The 18,214-nt window shown below is 40.2% G+C and overlaps 1 protein-coding gene and 1 pseudogene across 2 annotated transcripts in view; one reads left to right on the top strand and one right to left on the bottom strand.

Annotated features, from left to right (window-relative positions):
- The window catches only part of DIAPH1 (diaphanous related formin 1), an 82,856-nt gene that overhangs the window by 19,234 nt on the left and 45,408 nt on the right, over nucleotides 1–18,214 (top strand). Inside the window, exons 2-16 of one of the 2 annotated variants that reach the window (XM_016124114.2) lie at nucleotides 4,583–4,609; nucleotides 5,607–5,762; nucleotides 7,996–8,097; nucleotides 8,435–8,565; nucleotides 8,757–8,843; nucleotides 9,681–9,744; nucleotides 10,833–10,972; nucleotides 12,176–12,284; nucleotides 12,720–12,830; nucleotides 13,004–13,122; nucleotides 13,734–13,850; nucleotides 14,468–14,583; nucleotides 15,078–15,142; nucleotides 15,860–16,039; nucleotides 16,772–17,506. In XM_016124114.2, the coding sequence (XP_015979600.2) occupies nucleotides 4,583–4,609; nucleotides 5,607–5,762; nucleotides 7,996–8,097; nucleotides 8,435–8,565; nucleotides 8,757–8,843; nucleotides 9,681–9,744; nucleotides 10,833–10,972; nucleotides 12,176–12,284; nucleotides 12,720–12,830; nucleotides 13,004–13,122; nucleotides 13,734–13,850; nucleotides 14,468–14,583; nucleotides 15,078–15,142; nucleotides 15,860–16,039; nucleotides 16,772–17,506 (2,259 nt within the window). The remainder of the gene's footprint in view (nucleotides 1–4,582; nucleotides 4,610–5,606; nucleotides 5,763–7,995; nucleotides 8,098–8,434; nucleotides 8,566–8,756; nucleotides 8,844–9,680; nucleotides 9,745–10,832; nucleotides 10,973–12,175; nucleotides 12,285–12,719; nucleotides 12,831–13,003; nucleotides 13,123–13,733; nucleotides 13,851–14,467; nucleotides 14,584–15,077; nucleotides 15,143–15,859; nucleotides 16,040–16,771; nucleotides 17,507–18,214) is intronic. The other variant, XM_036225155.1, reaches the window with a different exon arrangement.
- Nucleotides 3,821–3,939, bottom strand: LOC118606310 (annotated as a pseudogene).

The following is an 18,214-nucleotide window of genomic DNA, read 5'->3' on the forward strand; positions in this document are numbered from 1 at the left end:
TTTACATACCCAGGGTGAACCAAACATACTTAAGTTTAACAATAACAATAAAATATTAGTTTTTAAATTCAAATTTTGTTAAAATTAAATAAAATGAAAAATTCCTTCCTTAATCACACTTAGCCCCTTTAGGAGTCTCAGTAGTCCCAGCCACTCAGTGATGAGTGGCTGCACCATATTGGACAGCTGAGCTCTTGGGTGGTCCACTTGGACTGTGTCAGTAGCTTTAGGTGTTTTGTTTTGTTTTGTTAATTCCCCAGAGAAGATTCTTCCAATCTTCTGCTTCAAGGGTAAGGGCCAGGCTTCTGGGGTTTAGAGAAACTAAAAGGGGGAGGTGCTGGATGTCTCAGAGTATAGTATGCATAGATTAACTTTGTTTTTTGTATAGAATCCCTACCCACAACTGTGCCTGGTATCCCCGAATCCAGAGACCCTTCGTTTTACCCTCTTCTAAGAATAAACATACAGACTTCTGCTGTAGTAAGAGAGGACAGTCTCCCAATGACATGTGGGGGGTGGGGGCACAGGAAGTTCTACAGGTCTAACGGTGGGAGCACAGGAAGATCTACAGGTCTAACTGCTTAATCAGCTTTCAGCCAATCTTATTATTTTTAGCCTACCCCATCCTCCCCATCCTATCCATTTTCATAGATACCTGGTGCCACTAATTCCTGAGCCTTTTGAGGATCCTTAAGTATAACTTGGATCAGTGATTGGTTTTCTCCACTTCTGGTTTTAGACTGAGCTTTCTTAGGTCTATTGGGTTGCCACTAGTCCTTCCATTTATTCCCCTAGCTTTGAAATTTGGTTGCAATCATGCTTCTTCTTCCCAACCTTGTAGTCTCCTTCCTTCCATTATGTTTCTCTTTCTAAAAATTCCTTTTCTGTAGATTTAGAAGGGTTTTGAGACGGGGAGAAATTAGATGCTTTCATTTAGTGTACAATCTTTTATCTGGAAGTTCCTATTAATCTGTATTCATGAGCAGATTTTGATATTTAAAGAAATTTTATTCAGTATTTATACTTCCTTCAATATCTATATTTGTGATAGTTTTAGTGAAAAACTCAATAGCAGGGACAGGAAGATGAAGTATTTAGTGCACACAGGCTAGGGGAGTACGGTTTAGGGACAGGAGAGAATGACAGTGAACAGGGTCAGTGGTGAGAGGAAGTGTTTAGAGGTAGGTAGGATAATTTAGAGTTTTTATAAAAAAAAAAAACTTGGATATCTGAGGTGTAAGGCACACAAATATAACCCCAGTGGCATTTATCTTCCTGGACTCCACTATTTTTAGTTGTTTCTACTTTTTATGATTTAGGAACCTCTATATCTCAGGGAATCTACAAAATAACTGATACAATTTTAAAAAACTGAACAAAGCTTACTGTTTGCAAACACAGTAAACATAGGATCTGTAAGGAAAACACAGTACTAAATAAATAAGCAATACACTCGCAATATGTTGTAGCAGCAGGTTCCATTTCAATAACTGAATTGAGCTTGCTGTTTGGTGTTACTCTTGAGTTCTGAATAGAATTTTTGCCTGTCCTGTGATTCACTTTACTGGTAGTTGCTGCCCCCTGTTGGACTAGTTGAGGAAATGCAGCTTTTATCCTGCATGGATTTTTACTGTTTTACTCAAATCAAGTATTAAAACATGAATAATTTTTTTTTAATAATTAAATTTGTTTTTAATGATGCACCAAAGGAATCAAGGGAAAATATATTCCTTATTATGAAAAGATATATTTACTTTTGTATCCAAATGCAAATGTTAGTAAGTGTTAAATGGGAACAAGGCAGAAGAATTTGGGGAATGCAAAGATTTGGGACTTTGGAATTTGAAGACTGGAGTTCCATACCCAGCTTGCCCCTAATCATGTGACCTCGATGATTTACTCCACCTGTCTGAGCTTCACTTTCTTCATTGATACAGTGAAGAGGTGGAATAGATTTGTGGGCTTCTCCAGGGATTGGTATTTTAGGAAAGCAGCTCCAGATCTTATGGTATCTGTTCATAGGAGATGTAATGACGAATTCTCAGGCTCTGCCCTGAAGGAATTGAGTCTTAAAGGGATAGAGGAGGCAGACAATCAAAATACAATTGTAATCCACTACTAGCGCTGTGAAATAGGCAAGTGACTTGTACTATGGAAGCATGAAGAGAGGTACCTGTTCAATTAGAGGAGGTGTCATCCTATAGGACATCTTGGAGTTAGCCTTGAAAGCACAATCTAAGCTGAGGGAAGCAGCATCCTAGGGAAAGTCTGGGGTGGTGAGACAGCAGGATCTGTTCGTGAACCTGCAACTACTTCAGGATGCCCAGAAGATAAAAGTTTGAGGTAGAGGGTTTGTTGGGTTGAGGGAAAGAAGCCAGAAGTGTTATATGCTATACTAAGGAATTTAGATTTTGACCTGAAGGCAATGGGAAGCTATCGAAGGGTCTTAAATGGGGAAATAGCATGGACAGGTTGGCATTTTAGGAAGTTACTTTTGGATATATTATGGAGATATATCCATCTATATTTGGTGTGATGCAGATGGATCTGATAGAGAGCTCAGTTAGGAAACTGTTGCAGTATATCAAGCAGGAGATAATAATGACATGAACTTGGGTAGTGGTGGTGGGGATGGACAGAAGAGAAATAAGAGTCTATAGGCAGAAAGAATAGTTCGCTGGTTTCCCTGTGGTTGTGAGCAATTCAGCTGATGCTGATTCACTAGGTCTAGGTTCTGTTACCTGTGTTACATCCATCCCAGAATTCTGAGGAAACGTTTTGAGTTTGGAGGACAAGATGCTAGAAGCAGTAGCTCTAGGAGCAAATAAGTTTGACCTTGTCAGTGGCAACATAAACTGTACATACCTTTTTGTAGGTTGTGTCACCTCTGTGTGCCAGGTGCCTTAGGGCGGTGATAAAAAGAACAGTTAGTCTTTTGAGATGTTGCTGTGTCTCCCTCATCATCCTTTTGCCTTCAATCCCCAGTAAGCAGCATACGTGAAGTAACTTTAAATTCAATTGATGCTGAGCAAGGTTCTTATGATTTCAAGTGAGTGATTAGCACTCAGTCAACAGAAGCTTGGCCTCTCCTGGGCCATGGAGGGCAAAGTTAAGATTCACAGTCTAACTTGATTTAACTGCTCTGACATGGGGAACATGGATATAATGATACAGATTTTTCTTATTCCTAAAAAGCTTAGTAAAAAGCTTTGTGGCAGGGTCAGAACTAGTTTTTCATTAGGAAGGTTAAGTCAAGACGTATTCACTATACTCTTCTAAGGACATTAGCAACAAGAATATAGCTTAAAATTAAGTATTGGGATGAAGAATCACTGCTTTTCTGCACTTGCTCATTCAGACTTTTTTTCTTAGTTAAGTATTAACATGTATACAGAAGAGAACATAAATCATACAGAATAATTATCAACTGAACACCCATATAACCATCATCTATGTTAAGAAATAGAATATTGTAAGCTCCCCAGAAGCCCCCTTGTCCCTTTCTGCAATCACAATCCTTCCACCCACACCAGGTAACCACTGTTTTGACATTCGTGGTAATCATTTCCTTTATAACTTTATATCCTAAATAATATAATTTAATTTTGTATGTTTTTAAGCTCAACATAAATAACAGTTTTATGTTTATGGGTAGCTGTAAATTCATTTACTTTCCTTATGCAGTTTTTCATTGTACTAATATACCAGTTTATCCATTCTACTCTTTTTAGGTGAGACAACCCTTGGTTGACCTCACAGATTGCAAAGGCCTTGTTAGCTTACAATCCCTTATTTTTTTATTATTATTATTATTTTTTAATGCCTACAGCACCTGGTCTTCCTAGGTGGTTTCCCATCCAAGTACTAATCAGGCCTGACCCTGCTTAGCTTCGTAGATAAGACGGGATCAGGCTTGTTCATGGTAGCATGGCCGTAGATCCATTCTACTCTTGATGGCCATTTGAAGGTTCTCTGTTTTAGATTATATAGTGTTGCTGTGAATATTCTTGTTGTAGATATCCTGCTACATATGTGCAGGTTTCTACAGGGTAGATATTTAAAAATCACTGTGTTGAGTAGTAGTAAATGTGCATATTTAATGTGACTAGATAATGCCATACCGTTTTCCAAAGCAGCCGTAGCAATTTACATTACCACCAAGAGTGTGTGAGGGCTCCCGACACTCAGTGACTAGACAGGCATGGAAATTTTTACCAATCTTAAGAGTCTGAAATAATATCTCTTTGTGGTTTTAGATTGCATTCCTTTTTTATTAATGAAGTTGAGCACATTTCATAGGTTTATTGGTCACTGGATTCAGAGTCTTTTCATATCTCCACCTTTTTTTTTTTTTTTTTCAATGAGCCTTATGTTAGTGACCTTAAAACTCTTCCTGCCCCTCACCTAAGGGAATATGCTGAGGAACAGTTTGGCAGAAATCTTTTTCCTTGCAGGAAGTTACTTAGATCCTATCAGCTCATTTTCTCTTCTTTTTTGCCTCCAGCTTGTCTGGTGTTTGGGAGGTTTCCTGGTATTTAACTCATCTCTCTTTTTCTTATCCCTTTTTTTTTTTGTTTCCTAGACTCTGAAGCGGCTCATGGCAGATGAAGTAAGGAAGTTTTGTTCAGCATGTGCATGTTCTAGCCCATTTCCTACACTACGATATTTACCAATTGTTATAACTTTGATTTTCTATAACTTGTAACAGTGGTATAGGTCCTATTCTCAGAGCATCCCAGCACTTTTACCTAACTCTTTCCTCTTGTGTTTGGCTCATTGCATGCATTTCCCTGGCACATCCATTGGCTTCCAAGGGTAGGCACGTTCTTTATTCTCTGGGCTGACTTGAAGTCTAGGTGCTGCTCATAACACTTGAAGCTCCATAATGCTTGCAGGTATTTACTGTTATTTTCAGACAGGTGGAGGCGATAATCTGCAGCTTATCAGTGGCTGTTTTGATTTGAGCATCTCTACTTGAGGTTTGAGGAATGGTTCATGAGCATTTTGCTTGCAGAGAGATGGCATCTATACCCCTGAAGTGCATTGTATTCTTTGCAAAGGGTATTTTGAAGAATATGTATTGAACTTTTGCTGTTATGACACAAGTGCTATGTCATGTTCAGAAAAATGAAAAAGAATGGTTCCTGGTTTTAGGGCATTTACTTGGCATTCTGTTTGACTAATATCTATTAAAATCTATGTCATACTTACCTCTTGAAGGGAGGGATCCTTTTAAGGCCTGGCCAGATTTATTATTGGATAGCTAGGGGGAAACAAAGGACATTATATTGAGAGAGTTCTGTACATGAGATGCTTTCAGTTCTGTGCTTCTGGAGGGCTTAGAAATGGCAGAGGAGTTCAAGGACAGAGTTTTTCTTTTTAGAGAGGTTCCAAATCTTGATACTCCAGTCCTCTTTATCTTTGCCAGTATGCTAAATTAGATATGAAGAAGCCTGGTTTCTTTTTTTCATATCAGCAGAGCCTTGAGCTGTCCATAAGCCAGAGTAATCATGCATGTATAAGAAGTTAGAGGGTTGGCTATTTGATTTGTGGTTTGTTGTGTAAGTGAAAACGGATCGCTGCTAATACTTTTTTCTCTTTCTCAGCTGGAGAGATTTACCAGCATGAGAATTAAGAAGGAGAAGGAAAAGCCCAATTCTGCTCATAGAAATTCTTCCACATCATATGGGGAGGATCCCATGGCACAGTCATTGCAAGATGTTTCAGACGAGCAAGTTCTAGTGCTCTTTGAACAGATGCTGGTAAGTGTACCTCCCCAAAACATTGCTTCTTTCTGATAATGCATTTATGGGTATGGGGACCCTTCTTTGTGCATAGTCCCACTAACTAGCCCTTAATTACAAAGAATCCAGGCTTAAGATGGGACTTCTTAATAGCAGCTCCATTAAGGAAGGGACTAAATATGCAAGTATCAGTCCACAACTTGGGCATCTATGAGTTAGGCTTGGATTTGATCACCTTGCTAATGTCCTGTTGCCCAGCGAAGACACGGGATGAGTGGGTCAGCGCATATGGTGGAGTTGGAGACTGCCTTTGGGTTAGCCAGGGTAGACAGAGTGTTGAAACATTCACAGTGAACTCTGTACAAAGAAGAAACTGAGGAATGGAAAGGCATAATTCACCTAAAGCCCTCTAGTTGTGAATCTGGAAAGAGATTTGCGCTGCTGTGATCATTAGAAGACCTTTTAAGACAGTGGCTGAAGTCAGTCTAATGGTGAAGTATACACTAATGCGGCTTCCTTTGCTGTTCTCAGTGAGGGACATTGAGTGAGGAGGACACTCAATGAATGTCCACTAGTGGTAAGTCTTGGAAGGTTGAGTACATGCTTGCAAGGTTTCCTAAGACCTATGTAGCACCCAGATATATGATCTTAAATAGAGGCTAGGGCAGGCCTAACCTAATTAAAAGCTTGAGCTTTTAAAACCGTTAACACAGGACCTGGTACATAGTAAACACTTAAGCACTACTGTTAGCATTTTTCACTGAAGCTTTCAGTTTGTCTCTTAATAATCCAAGAGCATTAAGAGTCTAAGATTTTGATCTATCAGGATACTCTCTTGGCCTTGGATTGCAAATTTAGATGTCTTTAGGGCCAGGGAGGTAGCATAAATAAAACAGGCTAGTTAGAAGATAATAAAAAGGAGAAAGACTGTGGTAAAACGAAGAAGGACTTTTGGCATTTTCATTAGTTCCAATAGATTTTATAGCATTCCAATTGGGAATACTAGCCTAGTGGTGCAATATTTTTCTGTTTTTCAAAAGAAGCCAAAAATCTGTCATTAAGAAAATCAACAATATTTCTTTAACATATCAAATATCATAGCTAGCATTCAGATTTCCCCAATTAGGTCATTTTTAAAATATAATGTTTTTATTCAAATCACAATTTCATACAAGGTCTATTGTGTCTTAATAATCACTTTAAGTTTCATTTAATCTTTTCTTATATAAACTGTTTGACTTGTAGAGTTTCCCACAATCTGAAATTTGATGATTATATCCCTTGATACTAGAAATCTGGATTTTTGTATGAAGTCTCCCAAAATTAAAATAGTGGGCTAGCCAGACCAAACATACTTTATTTTGGGGTCTGATTAAACCTGAGGGCTACCACTTCGCAGCTTCTGCATTCAATTCATCTGTAAAATGAGGGAAAAGTACTAGGAATTAAGTTAGAAAAATGTCAAATCAGTATTGCTATTTGAAACAGTGATTTCTTTCACTCACACACACATATACACTCTCTCTCTCTCTCTCTCTCTCTCTCCCCCTCTCCCCTTCCCTCTCTCCTCCCTCCGTTTCTCCCTCCCTTCCTCCCCACTCTGCCCCCCTTGAGAAGAATTGGGTTATATCCATTTTTCCCCTATACTTTCCCCATTTCAAATAACATTCTGAACTTTTTAGGGTTAAACTTGTGCTCACTGAGGCATTGGGCTCAGACACAGGTAATAGGCTCAAGCAGAGACTTCTCCCAATAACACACTCCAGGTTGTCTGTTCAGGGGCTTTACCACAGAGTTTCCGTTTCTTTATGGGAGAGGAATCTGTATAGGAACTGAGTTAGCCAGGGGTAGTGGGTGTTTAGGCCTTAGAATGGTGCAGGTTTTGCTGGTGTTTGGGTGATGCCAGTCACCCAGTGCTTCAGTGTAAAGAGATTATTACGGTCCATTCTGTGTGCAAAGAACATTATGTATGCTTTACTTTCAATAATACAGGGTACATTTTTGTCTATATGGAGTCCATTTTTGTTAGAAAGTTAAGTGTGTATGTATAAAAATGTCTCTAAGGATTTATACTAAAATGTTGACCACATTTATCATCTGTAATAGCTCAGATCTCTAGGGATCAGGAAAGTTATTCAATACTTGTTTAATGTGTTCAACTTTTTGATAAGTATACAAAATATTAAACACTGAAAACTTGTAAAGAATTAGAGGTGATTTTGATTTTTCCTTTTTTCCCTCTCTCTACTAGCTGGATATGAACCTGAATGAGGAGAAACAGCAACCTTTGAGGGAAAAGGACATTATTATCAAGAGGGAGATGGTGTCCCAATACTTACACACCTCCAAGGCTGTGAGTTCTGGGGCAGGTACCCATGACATGGGAGGCCGTGCCCTTATCTTGGACCTGTTTGTTTTGCTAATTTCATAGAACATTTTATGTCTACATCAGTCCTATTTTTTTCATTTCTACTTTCATTTGGGTTTGCCATTCTTACATATTTTTGATCTGATTCAGTCTGCATGAAGCATGTAGGGGGAATGGGATGGGAAATTCTGAGTCGCACATAGTTTGGCGGTTTGTATGTATGATGGGTGTCTGCCCTTATGTTATCTAACTATTGACTAATATTAGTCCACTTTCTGACTGAGTCCAGGGTTCCCTAATCTCTCTATATGCTCCTGTCTAGGGCATGAGCCAAAAGGAGAGCTCTCGGTCTGCCATGATGTACATCCAGGAGCTGAGGTCAGGCTTGCGGGATATGCCTCTGCTCAGCTGCCTCGAGTCCCTCCGTGTCTCCCTCAACAACAACCCTGTCAGGTGAGGCTTCTGACATGGTCACAGGAGAGCTGAAGGTTGAGTTCACTGGTGGGGACTAATGATCAAAGGAGTCAGGGAAGTATGAGAATGCTCTGAATTGGGAGCAAGGAGTTGCAGGATCAACTTTGTCTTGGAGAAGAAGTATTTATTGATTTGATTTAATATTGCATTGTCTCGTCTGTCCCTTACAGTTGGGTGCAAACATTTGGTGCTGAGGGCCTGGCCTCCTTATTGGACATCCTTAAACGACTCCATGATGAGAAAGAGGAGATTCCTGGGTGAGGACTTCCACGTTTTGATATCTGGGTGGTGGGGACTTGATTATTTGCTCTAAAAGAGAAAATAGCAGTTAAATGTAAAGTTCCGGACTAGGAGCATGTGCTGTTAGCTGGGAATGGGATTTGTTATAGAGGTGGCTAGAGGACGAATGATGGTTATAGATATAAGAAAGAAGGGAGGAGCTTAAATTTCATGGTGAAGAAAGCAGGATATATACCACACAAGACCGAATCTCCTAGCACAGGTTTCTGTCTTGTCTGGAAGGAGGTCCGATTTAATCCAGAGCTCTTTGTGGTCTGGTCTGGCTCATATCTCATTTAGAAGTCTTATAAGACACTTCATCGGTTTAGGGCTAGCTTTATGACAGTCTTCAGGGTTGGAATATTTCTGGGGACACCTTGGACTGTTAGCTACGTTGAAGCCAGCCTGACCCAAAGTGACTTCTCTACTTCCTGGGATCTTTTGAAAACAAACACAGGGCTTGTACCTTCTGAATGTACAGACTTCAAACCTTTGAAGTACCCAGGCAAGTAGTAATAGATAGGATGTTGTCCTGATAGAATTTAGCACTTAGGAGCCTAGAGAGAGGTAAAAGGAAGATTTTAATGTGATGTTAAATCTTGTCTTTCTAGAGGATGAACTAAAGTTAATGATGGTGGGGTATCTCTCTTCAGCTACCTGTTTTGCCAGTGTTCCAAGGCAAAGTGCTATGTTCTAGAATTTATTCAGCCACTAGTTGGGGATGTTCTTGAGACCCTTGTTTGCAAGATTGAAAAGTCAACGGGGAGAGGAAGATAGAATAAAGGGACTTCACTGATTATGTCTTTTACATGCAGAAGCTACGATAGCCGTAACAAGCATGAGATCATTCGCTGCTTGAAAGCTTTTATGAACAACAAGGTGAGATTTTTTTTTCCCCATTTTTATTCCAACCTCTCTTCTGACTCCTATTCTTTCTCTTGTGTTGCTGAACTCTAAAAAGAACCTAGGAATATGAGGTCCAAGACTTCCAGCTTTCTCTTTTAGTATCATGTCTTTTTGATTGTCTTATGTATATGCTTCTGTGGAGCTTTTTCTTAGTTCTGATGTCTGTTTCAGAGGGTAGGTTTAATTTTCTTCCTCTTTTTATACTTTCTTTTGTTAGTTCTTGAATTTCCTGACTTATAGGTATTATTTTTGAAAGTTTTACTTTATTTTCTGCTTATATGTTTGGGGAGCTTTTTTTCCAGACTTTTCTTCTTCTTCTCCTTTTTTTTTTTTTTTTTGTCTGTTTAGTATTTAAATCTAGGAAACCCACAATTATTTGTTCCTGAGTGCAAATCTGTCTTCCTCACTGTTTAATTTTGTTTTAATTAACTTATTCTATTGGATCGGGGACGGCATTTAAAAAAAATAAAAATCCAAAATTTTTATTCTTGGAAAACGTAGAATTTTGTTGTGTGTTACTAGAAAATTATTTTGTTCTGCTCATCTCTGTTTAACTCTGTTGGGAAAAGTATTCTATCCCTATATTAGTTTGCTATGGTTGCTGTAACAGTCTGGGTGTCTTAAACAACAGAAATTTATTGTCTCACGATTCTGGAGGCTATGAGGGAGCGTATGTCCCATGCATCCCTCTACCTGCCTGTGGTTTGCTGACCATCTTTGACAATCCTAGTCTTGTGGCACGTTACCCCCTCCTCTGCCTTCATGTCCACAATGGGATTCTTGTGTGCATGTCTGCGTCCATATTTCCCTTTTTTATGAGGACAACAGCCAGATGCAATTAAGGGCCCACCCCAACTCTAACATGACCTTGTTGTAACAACTAATTACATTTGCCAGTGACTTATGTTCAAATAAAGTCATATTCTGAGGTACTGGAGGTTAGGACTTCAACATAAGCATTTTGGAGGGTAAATACCACTCAAGCCATAACAAGCCCTAAACTAGTCCCAGGTTAGATGCTGTCATTTTTAAGCCTTCCTTCTCTGTTCTTGTCCTACCAGTTTGGAATCAAAACCATGTTAGAGACGGAAGAAGGAATCCTGCTGCTGGTCAGAGCCATGGACCCTGCTGTTCCCAACATGATGATTGATGCAGCTAAGCTGCTTTCTGCTCTTTGCATCCTACCACAGCCAGAGGACATGTACGTGACTGGAATTGTTTCTCTTGTCCATTCTCCTTCTTACCGTCTTCCTTAGTCTAAAGGAAAATTGAGTTGTGTGGGTGGCCGCTTGGTCTTAAATACTAGGTAAGACCATTTTTCTTCCCAGACATAAACTCCACAAATCTTAATATTTTAGAAAGATTGTTAAGTGCTCGGGGCTGTCCTAAGTGTATCATTGGATATCAGTAGGGTAAGCTGGATATCTCCTAGATCTCCATTAATGTCTGTGTTCTTTAGGACAGGGTTTCTTTTTTCCATTTTTTTTAAAGTCAGAAGCAATACAACTTTGCACTTAAAGTTTTAACAAGACAGAAGTATATAAAATAAAATTTTACAGCCCCGTTCCTTTTACAAATCCTGTCCTAGAGGTAACCACTGTTAATGGCTCAGTACAGTCTCATACATCTTTTTCTAGCATAGACAAATATATTGCATTTCCTAGATTCTCAGATATGCTATTCCAAAAGATGGTATTCTATAACAAAAGGTGGCTTATGCCAATCACATGTATAGGATAAAATTTTATTTTTGTGGTGGGGTTTGGTTTAACAAAAGCTAAATCACACCATTTTTTTTTTCAACTTGTTTATTTAACAGTAGATCTTAGACATCCTTTTGTCAGTATTTATAGATTTACCTTATCATCTTTAGTGGCTATTTAGCATTCCATAGTATATAGGTCCCATAATTTAACAGTTTTCCCATTGCTAGACTTTTAGGTAGACTTTTTTTTTTAAGCATATTCTGGGTTTGCTCTAGGTGATAAGAAGAAGAGTTTTTGCTATTACAAATGATGCCATAATGAATGTACATACATTTGTATTTATGCATTTATGTTGAGTAGATTTCTAGATGTAGGTCAAATATTGCGTGCATTAAAAATGGGTATTAAATGCCCCTCCAAAAGTCTTACCAATTTATACTCTACAGAACAGGGATCTTAATTTGCTATCCATAGATAGAAGTCTAGGGATAGGTTTTCAGGTACATTTTTTTAAAGAGATAGTCCTTAGCTTTCAACAGATTCTGGCCCCAGTTTAGGTGATGAGAATAATGCGAGGAATTAAGAACACTGATAATGTTCTGTTTCCTAACTGATCTGTGCTCCTGTATAATCTACCTGTCGTATATGTCTGTGTCAGAGTACCTGAGCAGTTCTCTCCCTTTTTCCCTCCTGGTCAGGAATGAAAGGGTTTTGGAGGCAATGACAGAAAGAGCTGAGATGGATGAGGTGGAGCGTTTCCAGCCACTGCTGGATGGATTAAAAAGTGGGACCTCCATTGCACTCAAGGCATGTATATCCCCTGAAACTGGGCCCAAGGGTGGCATTCAAGATGGAAGAACTTAAGTCCATTTGACTGCTTCATAGAACACATGGAATGGTTCCCAACTATACTTTTTATATTTCAGAATTTGTTCTGAAGGGAAAATGATTATCCTTCTCTCCAAGAAGGCAGAGAAAGAACTGTTTTCCTCATGAGATGGGAAAAAGTCATGGTATCTATTTACGAGCTAGGAAAACCAAGGCCTAGAATAAAATATACTATCAGATCCTTGGAATTGTTTAAAACTCTGAACTCTCCAGACCTGCCTGTGCTCAAACAGGTCTTACTGCTCCAGCAGAAAGTCATTCTTTTAGTTTTGTACTGTGTTTGCATATGAAGAGAACGGAATCTCGATCTCTAGCGGGTAACACTGACACAACTGCTTAATTTTCTTATTTTAGGTGGGATGCCTACAGCTGATCAATGCTCTCATCACGCCAGCTGAAGAACTTGACTTCCGAGTTCATATCCGAAGTGAGCTGATGCGCTTGGGGCTGCATCACTTGTTGAAGGTGAGATGCAGCACTTCATTAGAAAGGTTGGGCTGATCCCTTCCTGCTCTTAGGGCCCAGTGACCCCTGGCGTAACTTTAATTTTCAATTTAAAAATCAGGTTGAAAGGTTTGGGTTTCTAGCCAGCATAGGGCACTTCTGGGTTCCCTGACTTCTATTTTTGTCCTTGACAGGACCTTCGGGAAATTGAAAATGATGATATGAGAGTGCAACTAACTGTGTTTGATGAGCAAGGTGACGAAGATTCCTATGACCTGAAGGGACGGCTGGATGACATTCGAATGGAGATGGAATATCCTTTTACCGACTGGGTTCGAGGCAGAGGAGACATTCAGTGATGATTCTGAACAGGGCATGAGCCTGCACGTCTTCTTGGTAGATAAGGCAGGGGTTTTTTGATAGCTGTTGGATTTATTTGCCTCAGCATGGACCAGAGAAGTTAGGAAAGGTGATGTAAGGGTTGCTTAGCATGGAAGCAGCCATCAGAATTAATATAGACCTCCTAGAACATATAGCTTAACTTACTAAGATAGAATTGGTTTTTAGAGAACATGTATAAGTCAGGGAGAAGACTTGTAATTTGCTTTCTTGTATGTGTCTCTGAGATGATAGAGTAATTCCGTTATCTACTGATACTTGCCTCAAGTGACTGAGGCAGTTATCATTTAGTTTTTGTCTACTGATTGATCTTTAAGCCAAATACTAGGAATCCTCTATCTCTGTATGGTACCACCCAACTCGCTAGCTAAAGGAAGTTTATAAAGTTTAAAGCTTCAGGCAGTGTTTACTGGAAGAAAAGCTGTTAGACCAGAAAGGCATCTTACTGCTATTCCCAAGTATTGGGCATACCACCTGTCATAGTTTCTAAATATGTGCTTTCCTTAGCCTCTTCCCCTTTTCCACCGACTTCAGTGAAGTCTTCCAGATTCTCTTAAACACGGTGAAGGATTCAAAGGCAGAGCCACACTTCCTGTCCATCCTGCAGCACCTACTCTTGGTTCGAAATGACTATGAGGCCAGGTAAAATGGTATACCTGTGGGAAGTTTTGAACTTGAGCCTAAGTGGAAAGAACAAAATCCTTAAATTCAAAGGTTGTCTGTAAAGGGGAAAAAAGAAAGACAAGAATTAGTTTTCATTTGCAATCATAGTTATAAAGGGAGTTGTCAGTTGTCCCTTTAATCCAACTGAAAGGCATCTCTATAGAAGAAGTCAGAGTGTATAAGGTGCAGTGCCCTTCCTTGGAGGGGGACAGTAGGGTCGGCTGACGATGATAGCAAAAAGAGGTAGAAATTCAAAGTTCTTGCAGGTTGCTTGGAAGTCGAGTTTTAGCAATAGCACTATCCGTGACAGGAAGGATCAAGCCCGAGTTTTTAGATGGAAAAGGCCTGGCACTAGGAGGCAGGTGGTAAGAAGTTTTGATTATGTGAAGTAGGTAGGGTAGGTGATGTAGAGGAGGGCGTTGCTTAGCATGGTAGCGATACTTCTGTTAATTTTGTGGAAAGATCTTTTCCAGAACGCTTTTAGCCTCTGGTCCCTCTGTTGTCAAAGCAGTGAACTTTCCTTGGTCCTAAAAATTTCTGAACAGTATATCGCGGTTTCCCTTTCATAACCTTGTTTTGTTTTCTTCTTTCTGTAGACCGCAGTACTATAAGTTGATTGAAGAATGTATTTCTCAAATAGTTCTGCACAAGAATGGGGCCGATCCTGACTTCAAGTGCCGGCACCTTCAGATTGATATTGAGGGATTGATTGGTAAGTGTATTTATCTATCTGTTTCCTTAAAATATTGCTTCTACCTTTCATTGTGCATCTTTCAGTGAAAATTTCAGAGAAGATATCTTTCTGGTTTCTACTTTTTTCCATTTTGACCCTTTCTTAGGTGTTAACCAACATCTATGCTAGGAGCGAGTATACAGGCCTTTAGTTTATTTCTACATAATTCTAAAAATTTACCTCTTCTCACATACTACTCCACCTTTTCAAGGGACTTAAGCTGTTATCTGGGACTTCTGCCAGTCTCAGAGATTCATAAGTATGACCTGTAGACGTTCTCCATGCCACCCAGAAATTTTATGTTGACCTTTACTGAAAATTCCGTTTCTTTGTCTAGTGGAGAACATTAAGAAAGGCACTAAAAATAAACAAAAGAACCAAAGACTGTCCTCGGATATATTGAAGGGCTTAGGTGGTGAGAGGGGAAGGCAAGAGAATTAGGAACTTTACTTCTTGACTCTTATTCTTTTCAGATCAAATGATTGATAAAACAAAGGTAGAGAAATCTGAAGCCAAAGCTACAGAGCTGGAAAAAAAGGTATGTATGAAAAAAAAAAAAATCGGAGTATATCTTTCTTTGTCTAAGGATTATGATTTTTCTGACACATGAGTTACCTGCAATGCTTTGAAAGCATTCAGCACACAATAGCAGTTCCTAGGGGAAACTTTCTGGTGTAGGTTACTCTTTGGAAAAGTAATATGGATGTGATCATGAGGAGCTAGTTGGTGGCAAGTTCTTGGGCCCCTGGGCAGGACAGGAAAGACAGATGACACTCATAATAGTGAGAGCACTCAGGTTTGCTTGGCATCTCAGGCCTCTTATGCCAAGAACAGGAGGAACTGGAGTATGTCCGAATTTTCTTTTTCTCTTTGATTGTTAAAGACTCCTATTGTGGTTGATAAACTTTGATCCTAGGGACTACTGGGATTATACACCATGGATGTCCTGGTTAAATGTCTTTGAAATCTTAGGTTTTCTTTCATCCATCCTTCTTTATTCCTTCCTTCCTTCCTCCCTCCCTCCCTTCCTTCCTTTCTTTCACTCCGAAAATAGATTATAGAAATAATCCCTGGTTCGCCCTTTCTTTAACTTGATTTTAAGGTCAAAACCATGGTGCCCTTTTGTTCCAGGCATTACCTGGGTCAGTATACTCTATAACAAAGAGTGGCACAAAAAGGTAAATTATGGGGAATAACGCTGTGCTTCTTGCTGAGATGGAGAGCTTACTCAGAGCCTGATTCCTTTCTCCTTTAGCTGGACTCAGAGTTAACAGCCCGACATGAGCTACAGGTGGAAATGAAAAAGATGGAAAGTGACTTTGAGCAGAAGCTCCAGGATCTTCAGGGAGAAAAGGACACATTGAATTCTGAAAAGCAACAAATTGCCACAGAGAAGCAAGGCCTGGAAGCAGAGGTGTCTCAGCTCACAGGAGAGGTAACTGAGCAGTGACCTATAACTGCCATCAGCAGCCTCAGGACGACTCTGTCTTGGAGCAGGAGTCATCCTACTCCTAGGGAGGGTGCAGCTGCTAATAGGTAATCTAATTAGAGAGTGCATATTTTTAAAAAATCTTTTACTGTTTTGTTTTGAGGGTAATATATCAGATAGAAAATTTGAAAAATATGAAACAATGTAATTATAAAATGAGTCATAGTACTACCCAGAAATAAAGATAATAGTCTAATAAGTTTAGGATTAGAAACTAAATTATTCTCATATCTACTCATTTTCTCCTACTTTAGTCATCTCTGGACAGATTTATCTCCACATGCACTCTCTGCAGTTAAAAATATTTAATTTATCTGTGATATCGGATAACTTGACTGCTTATATAATTATCTGGGCAGTGCATGTGTTAATTATGTAACTAAAATATTTGATATACTTGATCTTTGAATTTTTTAATCAAAGGGAGAATATAACATAAAAGTTGAAGTTGCCTTTTCAGTGCAGAGTGTGCTAAACTAAGAACAGGAAGACCCAGACTACTTCTGGCTTGCCACCAGGAGCTATGTGACTTGAGGCGGATCCTTTCACGTCTGACTCCCTTTATTCCCTTCATGTACAAAATAAGAAGATGGGATTAAGTAATTGCTTAGGTCCCCTACAGCCCCAGTCGTCCCTGCAGGGGTGGGAAGTGTACTCCCATCCATGCTGTTTTTCTAGGTTGCCAAGCTGTCAAAGGAACTGGAAGATGCCAAGCAAGAAATGGCTTCTCTCTCCGCTGCAGTGACTGCTGCAGCCCCTCCCAACAGTGCCACTGTTCCCCCTGCCCCTCCTTTACCTGGTGACTCTGTTATTCTACCCCCAACCTTTCTTTTAGAAGGGGTTAGCTTACCCCCCACACCTCTTTCTGAGGGTGGTATTCCTCCTCCACCCCCTCCCCCTCCCCCTCCCCCTCCCCTGCCTGGGTGTGTATACACCCCCCCACCTCCCCCTTTACCTGGAAATGCTGCCATCCCACCACCCCCTCCTTTGCCTGCGGGTGCTGCCATTCCACCCCCTCCCCCTTTGCCTGGGGGTGCTGCCATTCCACCCCCTCCCCCTTTGCCTGGGGGTGCTGGCATACCCCCACCCCCTCCTTTGCCTGGGGGCGCTGCCATCCCACCACCTCCCCCTTTGCCTGGGGGTGCTGGCATACCCCCACCTCCTCCTCCTTTGCCTGGAGGACCAGGAATGCCCCCTCCCCCTCCCCCTCTTCCTGGTGGTCCTGGAATCCCCCCACCCCCTCCATTTCCTGGGGGCCCTGGCATTCCTCCACCTCCACCCGGAATGGGTATGCCTCCCCCTCCCCCTTTCGGAGGATTTGGAGTTCCTGCAGCCCCAGTTCTGCCATATGGATTAACCCCAAAGAAGCTTTATAAACCGGAAGTGCAGCTCCGCAGGCCAAACTGGTCCAAGGTGAGAATTTGTGTCCATTTCTTCATCAACATATCTTGAGAAACTACTTCACTTTCCTACTTTGTATTTAAGCACAGTTACGCTTCCCTTTCTTGCACCTCACATCTGTCTGTCTTCAAGTACCACTCATACTTATGTGTATTCAGTGGATATTAGGCATATCCTGTATGCTAGACATCACTTTGGCAAGATCTTTGAGTCCTATACTCTGCTACAAAACCTAAAGTTAGTATTTTTGGCCTTTGAGGATATGAGTACCAGGGTAATACATAGGTTGATAATAATCGTTTCACCAATCTGCAAGATACTGATAATTTTGCTGATTTAGTTATAGATTTATGGATACAGCCCCCCTACCTCCACCCTCCCGTAAATAAGTTAAGTAGGATATGTTTGCATGGTACATTGTTCCCACTATGTGTTTGAGACCCCTGTGATTCTGCATCAGCCTTTTGCTTCTAGAAACCGAGTTAAAATAAAGGAGTGTAGGAATTTGTTCATAAAATGAACAAGTTTGGCACAGTTAGCCAAACTGATGGGAAAATATATGATGCAGAACAAGAGAAGATATGAAATTATAAAATAAAGCCTAAATGCTTCTAAAACTAGAGAATTTGGGGTTAGGAGGAAGAAATGTAACACAACTGAATCTAGTTCTTGAATAATCATCAGTAAACAAACTGGAAGCATCATCTCCTGGTCCCACAA

The sequence above is a fragment of the Rousettus aegyptiacus genome, unplaced genomic scaffold (genome assembly GCF_014176215.1).
Source record: "Rousettus aegyptiacus isolate mRouAeg1 unplaced genomic scaffold, mRouAeg1.p scaffold_m13_p_7, whole genome shotgun sequence".
NCBI lineage: Eukaryota > Metazoa > Chordata > Mammalia > Chiroptera > Pteropodidae > Rousettus > Rousettus aegyptiacus.